This window comes from Tursiops truncatus, chromosome 18, assembly GCF_011762595.2.
Source record: "Tursiops truncatus isolate mTurTru1 chromosome 18, mTurTru1.mat.Y, whole genome shotgun sequence".
In the NCBI taxonomy this organism is placed as follows: Eukaryota; Metazoa; Chordata; class Mammalia; order Artiodactyla; family Delphinidae; genus Tursiops; species Tursiops truncatus.
The window spans coordinates 65,513,898-65,527,837 of record NC_047051.1 but is presented as its reverse complement, the minus strand read 5'-3'; the positions used below and the strand labels follow the sequence as shown (position 1 = coordinate 65,527,837).

General features: G+C 37.7%; 1 protein-coding gene across 2 annotated transcripts in view; it reads right to left on the bottom strand.

Moving 5' to 3' along the window:
• The window catches only part of RAP2A (RAP2A, member of RAS oncogene family), a 40,489-nt gene that overhangs the window by 18,645 nt on the left and 7,904 nt on the right, over positions 1-13,940 (bottom strand). Inside the window, exon 2 of one of the 2 annotated variants that reach the window (XM_073795365.1) lies at positions 37-5,152. The exons of the other annotated variant lie outside the window; for it this stretch is intronic. Within the exon in view, the coding sequence (XP_073651466.1) occupies positions 5,023-5,152 (130 nt within the window). The 3' untranslated portion in view covers positions 37-5,022. Of the gene's footprint in view, positions 1-36; positions 5,153-13,940 lie in introns of those variants that run through there. 2 annotated transcript variants of the gene reach the window in all.

The window sequence follows — 13,940 nt, the reverse complement described above, 5'->3', positions numbered from 1 at the left end:
ACCCAATAATTCTACTCCGAGGTATACACCAAGGGACAGTGTACATATATGCACCAGAAGATATGTACTAGAATGTTCATAGTAGTGTTAATAATGATAGCCGTGATCTAGAAACTACCCAAATACCTATCAACAGAATAAATAATGAAATCATACAAGAGGATTACATACAAGGGGACTACTGTACCTCAGTGAAGAATCAGCTACTGCTACAAGCAACATGGATGAATCTGACAAAGAGGATGTTGAATGATAAAGGCCAGAAGCTTAATAACAGACAAAACTGATCTGTGCTGGTCTTTGAGCATGGAAGTGACAGGGATGAAACATGAGGGAACCTGCTGTGTTGCTTGAAATGTTTGTCCCACATCTTCATCCAGGACTTGGCTACCTGGAGTACGCATCTAGCTGTCTAATCGTAATTTGTGTACTTCACTACATAAAAGTTATACATCAATAAAAAAATAAATTGAAACAGAAAAAAAATCAATAAGTGAGATAATTATCTAAATGATTTCCTCATTGAAATAGGAATGGTAAAATAAACTTCAAGACAAACGGAGTGAGCATGCATGTTGGTTATGGGGTGCAAGTCACACAAAGTGCATGATAAAGTCGATCAGTTAGTATATTATTCAGCTGAATACTGCTAATCCATTTTAAATTTCTGTCCACGTCCTACGCTGTTTATTTTATATTCAAGACTGGCTAAAGACTGAAAGCATAAGGAGTACTATACTAAAGTATATGTTTTTGGAAATAAAAACGATAATAACTCTGAACATTTTCTTCACCATCAGATCTATAAATTGCATCCATCTGACCACAGTTCTTTTCAGGCATATCAAGATGCCACAGTATGGCAGGGAACTTCAAATATCCATGTTAGAAACAGAAAATATAATCATGACCACATTCAATCTGGCTTTTTATTTATTAGAAATGAAGATAATCTGCCCCAGTAATGTGTCATAGGTGAGGAAGTGTTTGCAACTGGAAGCCTTAAACCTTGTTATTTAGAAACTAATTGCAAAAATATCTGAATAAACCAGTTGATTCTCTTTATTTTTTTAAAAAGAAGCACAATATCCAAGATAACCAAAATAAGGCAGAGGAAAGCAGTTGTTGGTCCACATTTGATACTTTAACGTGTAGTTAAATTTCAATCTGCATTTTAATGTATATTCAGTCATCAAATAATCTGTCAACAAAGTATGCATCTTCTTACATTATTTAAATAGCAGGGAAAATTCAAGTTTGGACGCCTATTCGAAAAACACACAGCTGTCATCCGTCTAAGGAACAAAGGTCTTCAGACATAAAACATGCTTTTTATCTTCAGTGAGAGTCGAAATCTAAAAACCTCTGCATTAAAAAACAGGTCCAACTATTGTACTTGAAAAGACTAAATTGAGTCAATTGCTCAGGAAAACGCAAGTTATTTGAACTGTTATCTAAATTTATATCAAATTATAGGATATACCTTCTCAGCATCCCCTCATTTCAAATTCTTGGCAAAAATGCTGATGAATGAAAATTCATATATATCTGATACACAGTTAAAGTTCAGTTACAAGTACTTCTTAAAAGGTACCTCTGACTGAAAAAGATTTAAAGATGCGTCAAAGCTAGAAAGAGCTAAGACTTTTTAGAAACTTTTAAATTATGACCAGAAGAGTATTTTTCCTGGGGTATTTTCCTACTGTTTTAGTAAGATCTTAAAATATTTATTTCCAAATCACTAAATACAAACAGCACCAAACAAAACTAAAAACACGCTGAATCTCTAGAAAATGCAGGTTATCAGACCAGCAGAATTAGCTCTCCTTCTCTCCAGCAATAAGCAGCTCGGGGGACGAGCGTATCAATTATGCATGACAGGTTGTAACTGGTTGGTTCAACTGGCATAAGTTTGACTGGGGATGTCTATTAAAAAGTTTTTTTTTTCATTTGAAGCGGGAGAAGTAACAGGTGACAGATGGCAAAGGCAAAACAAAACAAATGCACAATGAAGAAAGGAGCTGGAAACTACCATTATTGGCAGAGATTACGGTGCCCAACAGCAGCCAGTGGAGAATGATGAGCTACCGACATTTTGACAGGATTCAAGTCAACAGCGAATTAAAAGAAGTTAGAAACAGTTCTAAGAAGTCACTGTGAGAGTGAGGGAGAAAGGGTGGTAGGCAAAAGTCTTCACTAGTCTCTAAAGTAATCAGGTTTGGGATGAGAGACTGTAACAATAGGTCTGGAACAGTAGTGATTACAGGGGACAGGCAGGGTGAGAATTATTGGATGTGAGAAAATCTGTCCCTTCATTTTCATTCCCGCTACAAAACCCCTTTCATTTCCAAAACAAGTCATACCTGAGCTATGCAATAGTCTCCTAACTGGTCCCACCTCCAATTTCTCACCCCTCTCTTCTATCCTATATGCCACTTCCACAGTAGTTATTTTAAAGCCCTGCACACGGTTCTCTCCCCATCCCCCCAAACCACGACCTAAGAAAAATATGTGATGGCTCTACAAGCACTTGATAAAGGCTATTTCTACGTTAACAGTCAAGGTCAACCACCATGTGGTCACTGGCTAAAATCATGATGGACTGCACCGCAAAGGGGGGAGAACTGGATGTCGATTTAGTGGACCTAGAAAGTCTGGCTGTGCTCCCTCAGATATGTCATGTGACCTCTCTGAGCCTCATGTTCCTTATCTGTGAAACAAACATCACTGATCCTTAGGTATTATGTTATGGAAGATGACGGTGATGACTTTACTAATAATAGCTAGCATCTGTAGAGGGCTTAGGAGGTACCAGACACTGCACTAAGCAGTTTACATGAATTATCCATTGAAGTATTATGGATACTGTAAAATACTATTGTTACATGGTAACAAAAACTGTTACATAGTTATCTTATTTCCTATCTCCAGCTTCCATTCCCTGGCAGGATGGCCAAACCTAACTTTCTACTCTAAAGACCATTAGTTCTTATGGGAACAATGTAAGAAAAACAGGATAGATACTATTGCCTCTGATATCAGAAGCTGACAATTTACCATCTTCTCTGAACAGAAGTATCTTTCCTTACTCTGTTCGTCTTCTTGCTCCAAGCACTGCTAAGTCAGGTTACTAGATATGAACCATGGCTCTGACGTCCTATAAAACAATGTGGGATAATAAAAAAGAAAATGGAAACCAAACAAAACTGAAGAGAATTAGGTGTTCTGAGATAAAGTCTTGCTTCTGGTTTACAACAGCTGTGTCACCTTTAAAGTTAGATCTGGGACCTCAGGAAGGCAAGGGCCATGAATGTTTGTTTTTTTTTTTTCTTGCGGTACGCGGGCCTCTCACTGCTGTGGCCTCTCCTGTTGCAGAGCACAGGCTCCGGACGTGCAGGCTCAGCGGCCATGGCTCACGGGCCCAGCCGCTCCGCGGCATGTGGGATCTTCCTAGACCAGGGCACGAACCCGTCTCCCCTGCATCGGCAGGCGGACTCTCAACCACTACGCCACCAGGGAAGCCCCATGAATACTTTTTTATGTAGCTGTATCTCCGGTGCTGGAATCATTCTTGACGCTTATAGCCATACAAAATAGAATGAGTCAATGAAGTGATTATCTTCAAATATGACAGTTTTTGTATGTAGCCCACAGTGAAAATGTCACAGAAACAACGCAAACATATCCATGGTCACCAGGCTAAAAAAGCATTTTGGATGTACACCATCTAGAATGCTTTATTTTTTATTCTTTATCATGCTTTTCATTAGATGCCGAAATGCTTAAATTGATTTGCAATATAAGGGTTCTCCAGATATTCGGAAAGAAAATGGTCAAAATCCATAAGGTAATGAACTGAAGGGACCTTTATTCCTAATTCAACATTTACTGGATGCTTTCCTTGTGCCAGGAGCTGGATATCAAAACTGAAGCAGACTACCACCAAATACATACATGGAAGAAGCTTTCTTTGTTAACATAAATTAGATGGTATATGTCAACTACTTTTAGAAAGAATATACACTGTGGGTAGAGTGAACGGGGATGGGCAGTACAGACTATTACAAGCAGTTCCAAAGTGTATACACATACGCAGATTTTTCTGCTGAAACTAAACTTTAATATGTTATATTCTAATAAAATTAAATATGATCTTCAAAGTGCAGTTAATCACATGTGGGTGTGAACGGTAAAATGACACGGGACAGATACAGTGTGAAGTCAGTTGGTAGATGCCTGCGTCTGCCACCTTTTAAGAGCTAAAATACATCCTTTCACTCACTTGTCAATCATCCTCATTACACATTCTTTAAAGATCTTAACAGAGAAATCCGAAGGATCTATAGTACCCTTATCAAAATAATTTCTAAAATATCAACATGTTCACCTAAAAATGCTGATAACTATTACTGCACAAAAAACTAGCCCCAAACTAATGGCTTAACGTAACCATTTTATTCTGTTTCGTGGTGGTGTGAGTCAGGAACTTGGGCAGAGCTCAGGTGGCCGATTCTTCTGCTCCACGTGGCACTGGCTGGGCTCACTCAGTGGTGTTCAGCTAGGGCTGGCCTGGGAGGAGTCTCAAAGCTGGCTTCACCTCAGGCCTGGCCCACTGGTGGCCACAGCTGGAAGGGTACCTCCGTCTCTCTCTCCACACAGTCTCAGGGCTTTTTCATGTGTTCTCCAGGAGGGTAGCTGGACTTCTCACATGGCAGCTCAGGGCTCCAAAAGACCACGGTGGAAGATGCTTTGTCCTCTTAGAGACTAGGCCCCAAACTTGCCTAGCATCACTTCCACCATACTTTCTTGGTCAAAGTAGTTACAGGTTGGCCCAGATTCAAGGGGAGGGGAAACAGATCCCACCTCTCTCTGGGAGTCATGTCAAACAATCCACAGCCACCTTTAGTCTAGCATGTTTAGTAAAAAAGATGTCACCTTTATAAAAAAAATTAATTAATTTTTGGCTGCGTTGGGTCTTCCTTGCGGTGCGCAGGCTTTCTCTAGTTGCAGTGCGTGGGCTTCTCATTGTGGTGGCTTCTCTTGTTGCGGAGCACGGGCTCTAGGCACGCGGGCTTCAGTAGCTGTGGCGCAAATGCTTAGTTGCTTCGAGGCATGTGGGATCTTCCTGGACCAGGGCTCGAACCCATGTCCCCTGCAATGGCAGGCAGATTCTTAACCAATGTGCCACCAGGGAAGTCCAAAAGATGTCATCTTTTAAACTGAATAAAATTTCCAGTTCATGAGGATCTGCTGCCCCAAATCCAGAAATGTAATACAGGAGGATGTTGGCCAAGTCAAAGGAAGAGACTGTTTATACAGACTGGATATCACAAAAATACAAGTAAAAATGGGATTGAAATTGACATAATTCTAAAAACAGGGAACTTAAGGTAAGCGCCTAGAGGGACCATATAATTTTTGCCAAGAGACACTTTTGAGATGGAAAGGGGCACTGTAAATAAATGTACCAAGGGAACAGGTGTAAACCTGAACTGTCCCAGGCAAAGAGACATACGGCCACCTTTGGAGAAAAGGGAACAGATCAAAGCAGTGGTACTTATTCAAAGGAAATATTTATGGGATTGTTAAAAGCTAGTCAGTACGATCTAGAAAAGCTTCAGTACTTATGATTTTAACAGGATGCGCTGATGAGAGCAACACAACAAATCTCCCCCCAAATAGTCCCTTCCTCCATAAGTGTCCAAGTATTTCTTTCAGTAAAACCAAATGATGTACTCAGGGTAGCCTGAGGAATGAACGACGTCATCAAGAGTGGCCTTTTCAGGGTTTCCCTGGTGGCGCAGTGGTTGAGAGTCCGCCTGCCGATGCAAGGGACGCGGGTTCGTGCCCCGGTCCGGGAAGATCCCACATGCCGCGGAGAGGCTGGGCCCGTGAGCCATGGCCGCTGAGCCTGCGCGTCCGGAGCCTGTGCTCCACAACGGGAGAGGCCACAACAGTGAGAGGCCCGCGTACCGCAAAAAAAAAAAAAAGAGTGGCCTTTTCAAATGGCTGTACCTCTGGGAGGCCTCCAACCACCCAACACTCTGTTTATATCCTTCCTCCCTGAAGGGGGCGGTATGCCGACACTGGTTGATGGCCATTTGAGAGCAAGAACAAGTAGAGTTTATGCAAACATTAAGCTCTTTAATGCAAGACCACTGAGAAAAGTTTCAGGCCATCAGTATTATATGTAAACTGATTAATCATTGAAAAGTTATGTTCTCATCTCCAGCTCTTCTAAAATAAACTTAAAAATTGTCCTGTCTAGTTAGTGTTCATATATGTATGCACTTGTCTTACAACGAGCACCCAGCTCCTCACTATGCCAACGTGACTATGACTGACGGACAAAGTTTGTTTGCAGTGTTGGTTCACGAAGCAGAAAACAGTCCAAGTGTATGTGGGTCATCTGGGTGGGTGGGTGGAGGATTATATTTTGGATGGCATAGTTTTTGTTTTTTTTTTAATTAATTCATTTTTGGCTGCATTGGGTCGAACCCGTGTCCCCTGCATTGGCAGGCAGATTCTTAACCACTGCGCCACCAGGGAAGTCCTGGATAGTATAGTTTTATATGTACCATATTTGGATATTTCAGCTTCACTAAATGCAAAGACAAAAAAACTGATATTAAGATAAAGCTTATTCTTTGTTTCTTAATCTATATTAAACTATCCCTGATAACGAACTTTTATCTTTAGATAATCTCCCAGCTATCTTCCCTGGGTACTAGCTAATCTATGCTGTTTTCTCTCAATTATCCATAAATCAGTTTATTTTTTTAATGCTTTCTAAGATAACAATTCTGCTCAAACCATTCAACAACCAAATACAAAGTAAGATTTCATTTCCAGGGAGGATCAAAATGTACTAAATATAACAAAGCAATATATGATTGTTGGCATTAGTCTTACAGACAAATTTTGACCTTCTATAATGAGTTAGAATGCATCAAAAAACCTTTAGAAAAGGTGAGAGAAACAGGTGAGGGGGATTAAGATGTACAAACTGGAAGTACTGGAAGTTACAAAATAAATGATTCAGAGGTATGAAATATACAGTATACATTTGTACAGGGGAATATAGGCAATAATAATGCAATATCTTTGTATGATGACAGATGGTAACTAGACTTATCATGGTGATCATTCTGTAACGTATTGGGTTGGCCAAAAGGTTCGTTCAGATTTTTCCGTAAGGTGGGTCCAGTAGCATTTAGTTGTCTTTAACTTCATTCGAAACAACTTTGTTAGACTGTATGTGACAGCTATCGTATCAACGTGCATTTTAAAAAAGACATCAAAATTGGTGAATTTTTGTGTAGCCATTTCAACGTTGAAGATGGAGGAAGAAAAGCAACATTTTCGGCATATTATGCTTTATTATTTTAAGAAAGGTAAAGATGCAACCGAAACGCAAAAAAAGATTTGTGCAGTATGTGGAGAAGGTGCTGTGACTGATCAAACGTGTCAAAAGTGGTTTGCGAAGTTTTGTGCTGGAGATTTCTCGATGGACGATGCTCCACGATTGGGTAGACCAGTTGAAGTTGACAGCGATCAAATTGAGACATTAATTGAGAACAATCAGGATATTTTGAGTATGTCAGCAGGAGACAGCTGACATACTCAAAATATCCAAATCAAGCACTGAAAATCATTTGCACCGGCTTGGTTATGTTCATCGCTTTGATGTTTGGGTTCCACAGAAGTTAAGTGAAAAGAACCTTCTTGACCACATTTTCACATGCGATTCTCTACTTAAATGTAATGAAAACGTTGTTTTTAAAACAAATTGTGATGGGCGATGAAAAATGGATACTGTACAGTAATGTGGAAAGGAAGAGATTGTGGGGCAAGTGACGTGCACCACCACCAACCACACCAAAGGCCAGTCTTCATCCAAAGAAGGTGATGCTGTGTATATGGTGGGATTGGAAGGGAGGCCTCTATCATGAGCTCCTTCTGGAAAACCAAATGACTAATTCCAACAAGTACTGCTCCCAATTAGACCAACTGAAAGCAGCACTCGATGAAAAGCGTCCAGAATTAGTCAACAGAAAACACATAATCTTCCGTCAGGATAACACAAAACCGCATGTTTCTTTGATGACCAGGCAAAAACTGTTACAGCTTGGCTGGGAAGTTCTGATTCATCCACCGTACTCACCAGACATTGCACCTTCAGATTTCCATTTATTTCGGTCTTTACAAAATTCTCTTAATGGAAAAAATTTCAATTCCCTGGAAGACAGTAAAAGGCACCTGGAACAGTTCTTTGCTCGAGAAGACAAAAGGTTTTGGGAAGATGGAATTATGGAGTTGCCTGAGAAATGGCAGAAGGTAGTGGCACAAAAGGGTGAATACGTTGTTCAATAAAGTTCTTGGTGAAAATGAAAAATGTGTCTTTTATTTTTACTTAAAAACTGAAGGCACTCTTTGGCCAACCTAATACAGAAATACCGAATCACTATGTCGTGCACCAGGAACTCACATAGTGTCGTAGGCCAATTATGCTTCAAAAACAAAGTAACTCATAGCAAAACAGAACGATTTGTGGCTACCAAAGGCAGGGGTGTCTGGGGGTTGGGGGAGGAATTGGATGAAGGTAGTCAAAATGTACAAACTTCCAGTTATAAGTACATGATAAATACAATGAACACTGCTGTATGTTATACATGAAAGTTAAGAGAGTAAATCCTAAGAGTCCTATTGCAAGGAAAAAAATTATTTTTCCTATTCTTTAATGTTCTATCTGTATGAGATGATGGATGGTCACTAAACTTCCTGTGGTCATCATTTCATGATGTATGTAAGTCAAATCATTATGCTGTATACCTTAAACTTATGTAGTGCTGTATGTGAATTATATCTGAATAAAATAGGAAGAGAAAAAAAAAGTTGTGCCAAAAAAAAAAAATTCCTTAAAAACAGTGGCCTAGCAAAAGCAATGTTTTCGGTGGAATAATACTTTAAAACTTAGAAATCAAACTGTTTCAAAAAATGTATTCTGTCTCTCTCTCCATATATAATAAACTCAACACTGTCAAATATATATTCATTTGTAGTACATTTTGGCATGCCAGATGGACAAAGATAGTATCTTGTACTTATTCTGCATAACGCTCAGGGCAGTGTTATGCAAATAAAGTGGTTTAAACCATAGTATTTGATGTTGACAGTGATGACTTTTATACAAAGACAAAACTTCTAGAATCAATTTATTAAAAGCTCTGTCAACACATTTCCCTCCATTGCCCCCTATATACATATATACACATATATATGTAATTAGCCATAAACACTATTAAAATTTTCTTCACCCCATGTATAGTTTTGGTATTCATAAAAGGTCTATTATCATTATAAACTGTTTAAAAAAGAAAAGTGTTACTTAACAAATACTTATTATATGCCTGATCACTTTCTATTTTTTTTATATTTTAAATACGTGTACTAAAAAAAAAAATCACAATTCTTTGTGAGTCACAAAATCATATTGTCACCATTTATAGGCAAGAGAGTGTCAAGACACAAAGTGCTCAGGGTCTGTGCTGTAAGTTCTGTAATACACACACTGTACGAGCACTTCAGACACGGGCAAGAAAGCAATGGAAAAATGGAAATGCAGTACTAGATTAGCTAATATATAATTTTTTAGATATGGGAAGGCAAGCGAGTCTAATTCCTAAGAAATCATGTGGCAGTATACTGATTTATAAAGTCAGAAAATGCTTGGGTCTCATTTCTATTTCTGTGATTTTTGGTGAAACTTTATTGTTGATATTTTAGAGTTACTATGTAAAGAAACTTTACATTCATTACCTCATTAGTTATTATATTATACCCATATTCCAGATGAGGAAGGTGAGATGCAGAGAATGCTAACTTGCTCCTAAATCATATGACTAGTAAGTACTGAAGCTCAGCTTTAACCAGATTAACAATTAATGGTCTTCATAGATAAGATCAGTATGCCCAATAAAATTAAATACTGACTGAGAGCAATTATAATATATACAGTATTTGTTATGTTCATTGTAAACCTCAGGATGCATGTACTTAGAATTAAGAACAAAACAAAATTTTCCATCCAAAACCAGAGAACAACCCTTTAAGATTTCATTTGCAGAAAGATGTAAAGACATCTGGTAAGATGAAAACATTAAGATGTACTGAATTATCAATATGGTGTAGGACTTCCACATTCGAATTACTAGTTTTTAAGGGCTGCTCCTAGAAAAGCATGAAACACAACACTCCTAAATGTTTTAAGTAAAGGTTTATAATGTTTCTCTGGGGTAATTTTACTAAGTAATTTTAAGATAGCTGTAATTATAGTCGTCTTCATCTATTTTTACTGTCTTAAAGGCAGAGCTGAATCAACATCATCCTAGACAGATGCAGCAAACCTCTCATAAAGATCAGTCTCCCAAGTCCCCACAGCAACCTGCTGTAGTAATGAACACATTCTGGTTGGGATCCTACTGCAACATCCCTTTCTTGTTCTAAATTTCACAAGGCAGGAGCTATCCTGCCGTACCAGAACAAACAAAATTACAAGAGAAATATGTCCTCATATTTGTAATTTGCCCAACAAACAGTAATAAATGCTTCCTCAAAAGATACACTTTATGTATCTCTTTGTTCCTTGACTAAATGTTATCTTTCTCGGTGACAGAGGTAACATTTTACTAACTCATGTTGGGAAATTCATTTCACTTTCTGAGCATTTACATAGCATTGTTGGAAAATGGAAAAGCAGGAAGAGAAGATAAAAATTGTTTCAAACTATGAAAGAGATAGGGCCATTTATTTTTCTTAGAGTAAAATGTTCCAGGATAGCAGTTTTCAGTTTGTGTGTGATGAGATCAATTTAGTGGATCAAGAGGAACACTTAAAAATAATGAAATAAAACAGAATAGAATAAAACAGAAAATATAATACCAGCAACATACCAAGTGTAACTGTTGTTTCACGAAATTTTGGTTTCAGTTATACATATTTATGCCTGTATGTACACTGCAAAATGTATTCCTGAGAGCCAGATTAAGAAAATGTAAAAGCCACTGCTAAGTGAATACAAAGTAGTAGAGTTATTGTTTTTAATATTTTGTTTTTTGACAGATAATAACAATTTTAAAAAATGATAAGACAGGGCTTCCCTGGTGGCGCAGTGGTTGAGAGTCTGCCTGCCGATGCAGGGGACAGGGGTTCGTGCCCCGGTCTGGGAAGATCCCACATGCCACGGAGTGGCTAGGCCCGTGAGCCGTGGCCACTGAGCCTGTGCTCTGCAACGGGAGAGGCCACAACAGTGAGAGACCGGCGTACCAAAAAAAAAAAAAGATATGACATTGATGAAAGAAACTGAAGAAGACACAAATTAATCTGAGGCTCTTCCGTACTCATGGGCTAGAAGAATATTGTTAAAATGTCCATACTACCCATAGCAATCTACAGATTCAATGCAATCTCCATCAAAATTCCAATGGATTTTTCACATAAATGTAACAAACAATCCTAATATTGTATGGAATCACAAAAGACCTAATAGCCAAAGGGATCTTAAGAAAGAAGAACCAAGCTGGAGGCATCACACTTCCTGATTTCAAACTATATTACAAATCTATACCAATCAAAACAGTATGGTATTAACATAAAAACAGACACATAGATCAATGGAACAGACTAGAGAACCCAGAAATAAGCCCATACATATATGGTCAACTAATTTACAACAAAGGAGCCAAGCATATGCAATGGGGAAAGGATAGTTTCTTTAGTAACTGGTGCTGGGAAAACTGAATAGCCATATGTAGAAGAATGGAACTGGAATATTACCTTATACCACACAGAAAAATCAACTCAGAATGGATCTAAAGCTTTGAACATAAGACCTGAAACCATAAAACTCCTAGAAGAAAACATAGGGAGTAAGCTCCTTGACACTGGTCTTGGTAATAATTTTTTGGATTTGACACAAAGAGCAAAGGCAACAAAAGCAAATAAAAACAAATGGGACTACATCCAACTAAAAAGCTCCTGTACAACAAAGGAAACCATCAACCAAATGAAAAGGCAATCTACAGAATGGAAGAAAATATTTGCAAGTCATATATCTTATAAGGGATTAATACCTGAAATATAAAAAGGACTCATACAACTCAATAGAAAAAAAATCCAATTAAAAAATGGGCAGAGGATCTGAACAGACATTTTTCCAAAGGAGACATACAGGTGGCCAAAAGGTACATGAAAAGGTGCTCAACACTGATAATCAGGGAAATGCATATCAAAATCACAATGAGGTATCACCTGTTAGAATGACTATCACCAAAAAGACAAAAAATAAACAAGGGTTGGTGAGAATGTGGAGAAAAGAAAACCCCTGTGCACAGTGGGTAGGGATGTAAATTGGTGCAGCCACCATGGAAAACAGTATGGAGGTTCCTCAAAACATTAAAAATAGAACATCTAGCAATGTCACTTCTGTATTTACCCAAAGAAAACAAAATGACTATCTCGAAGAGATATCTGCACCCTCAAGTTCACTGCGGCATTATTTGCAATAGTCAGGACATGGAAACAACCTAAATGTCCGCTGATGGATGAACTGATAAAGAAAATGTTCTATATATATATATATATAGAGAGAGAGAGAGAGAGAGAGAGAGAGAGAGAGAGAGAGAGGGATCAAAATATTATTAAACCATTAAAAAAAAAAAGAAATTCTGTCATTTGAGACAATTTGGATGGACCTTAAGGGCATTATGCTAAGTGAAATAAGTCTGACAGAAAAAAGACAAATACTGTATAATTTCACTTATATACAGAATCTTAAAACAAACAAACCACAAAACTGAACTCACAGATACAGAGAACAGATGGGGTGGGGGGTGAAATGGGTGAAGGCAGTACAAAGGTACAAACTGCAAGTTATAAGATAAATGATAAGTCAGTCCTGGGGCTGGTGTACAGCACAGCGCCTACAGGTAATACGGTATTGGATGCCTGAAACCTGCCAAGGGAGTAAATCAAAAAAGCTGACATCACACACACACACAACTGTAACTGTGTGTGGTGACAGACGTTAACTAAACTTACTGTGGTGACCATTTTGCAATATATGCATATATCAAATCATTATGTTTTATGGGAAATAACTCCTAAATGTTTTAGGTAAAGGTTTACAATGTTTGTCTTGTGTAATTTTACGGAGTGAAAAAACCGTAAAACTATTACAATGTTATATGTCAATTATATCTCAATAAAAATGAACTTTAAAAACCCACAAAATAATTAATCACATTTCTCCATAAAATATCAATTTGGTTTGTTTTCAAAACAAAAGAAAACTAACAATCTATCCAATTCCACCAGTGAATATATTTCACGAGTTTGATTTAAAAGAATGTATAATTTACAAGTATACTTTATTCACATGCTGTAATCTATTTTAAATAGCTTATTCAGATAGAGCTTTTAGCAATGTGTGATAAGTACATTTCCAACATTAAGTAATAAAATGCATCAAACTCCAAAGAATTCCAGTGCTGCTTTATTATTGGATTTCCCAAACCATGCCTTCGATATAATATGCTGCTGACATTTGATTCGGATACCCAATAACCTTATTCTGACTCACATGCTGGAAAAAAAATCTTATTTCATAGCAATGACCTTTAATTTAAACTGAAATTTATTAAAAATCAGGCTAATGTGATGTGTTTTTTAGTAGAATTTTCCTACAAGAATAAAAGGTGAATAGTTGAAATATTAGGTCCGACATTTCCAAAGAGGTTCCAATCTTTTAGAAGTACATAAACAGTATTTAGTATATACCATGTCAAAATCCTAGCAACTAGAAATATGCTCTTTTAATATATTTTGATTAACTTTATCAATATACTTATATTTTACTTATATACTTTACTGAAATGCAGATG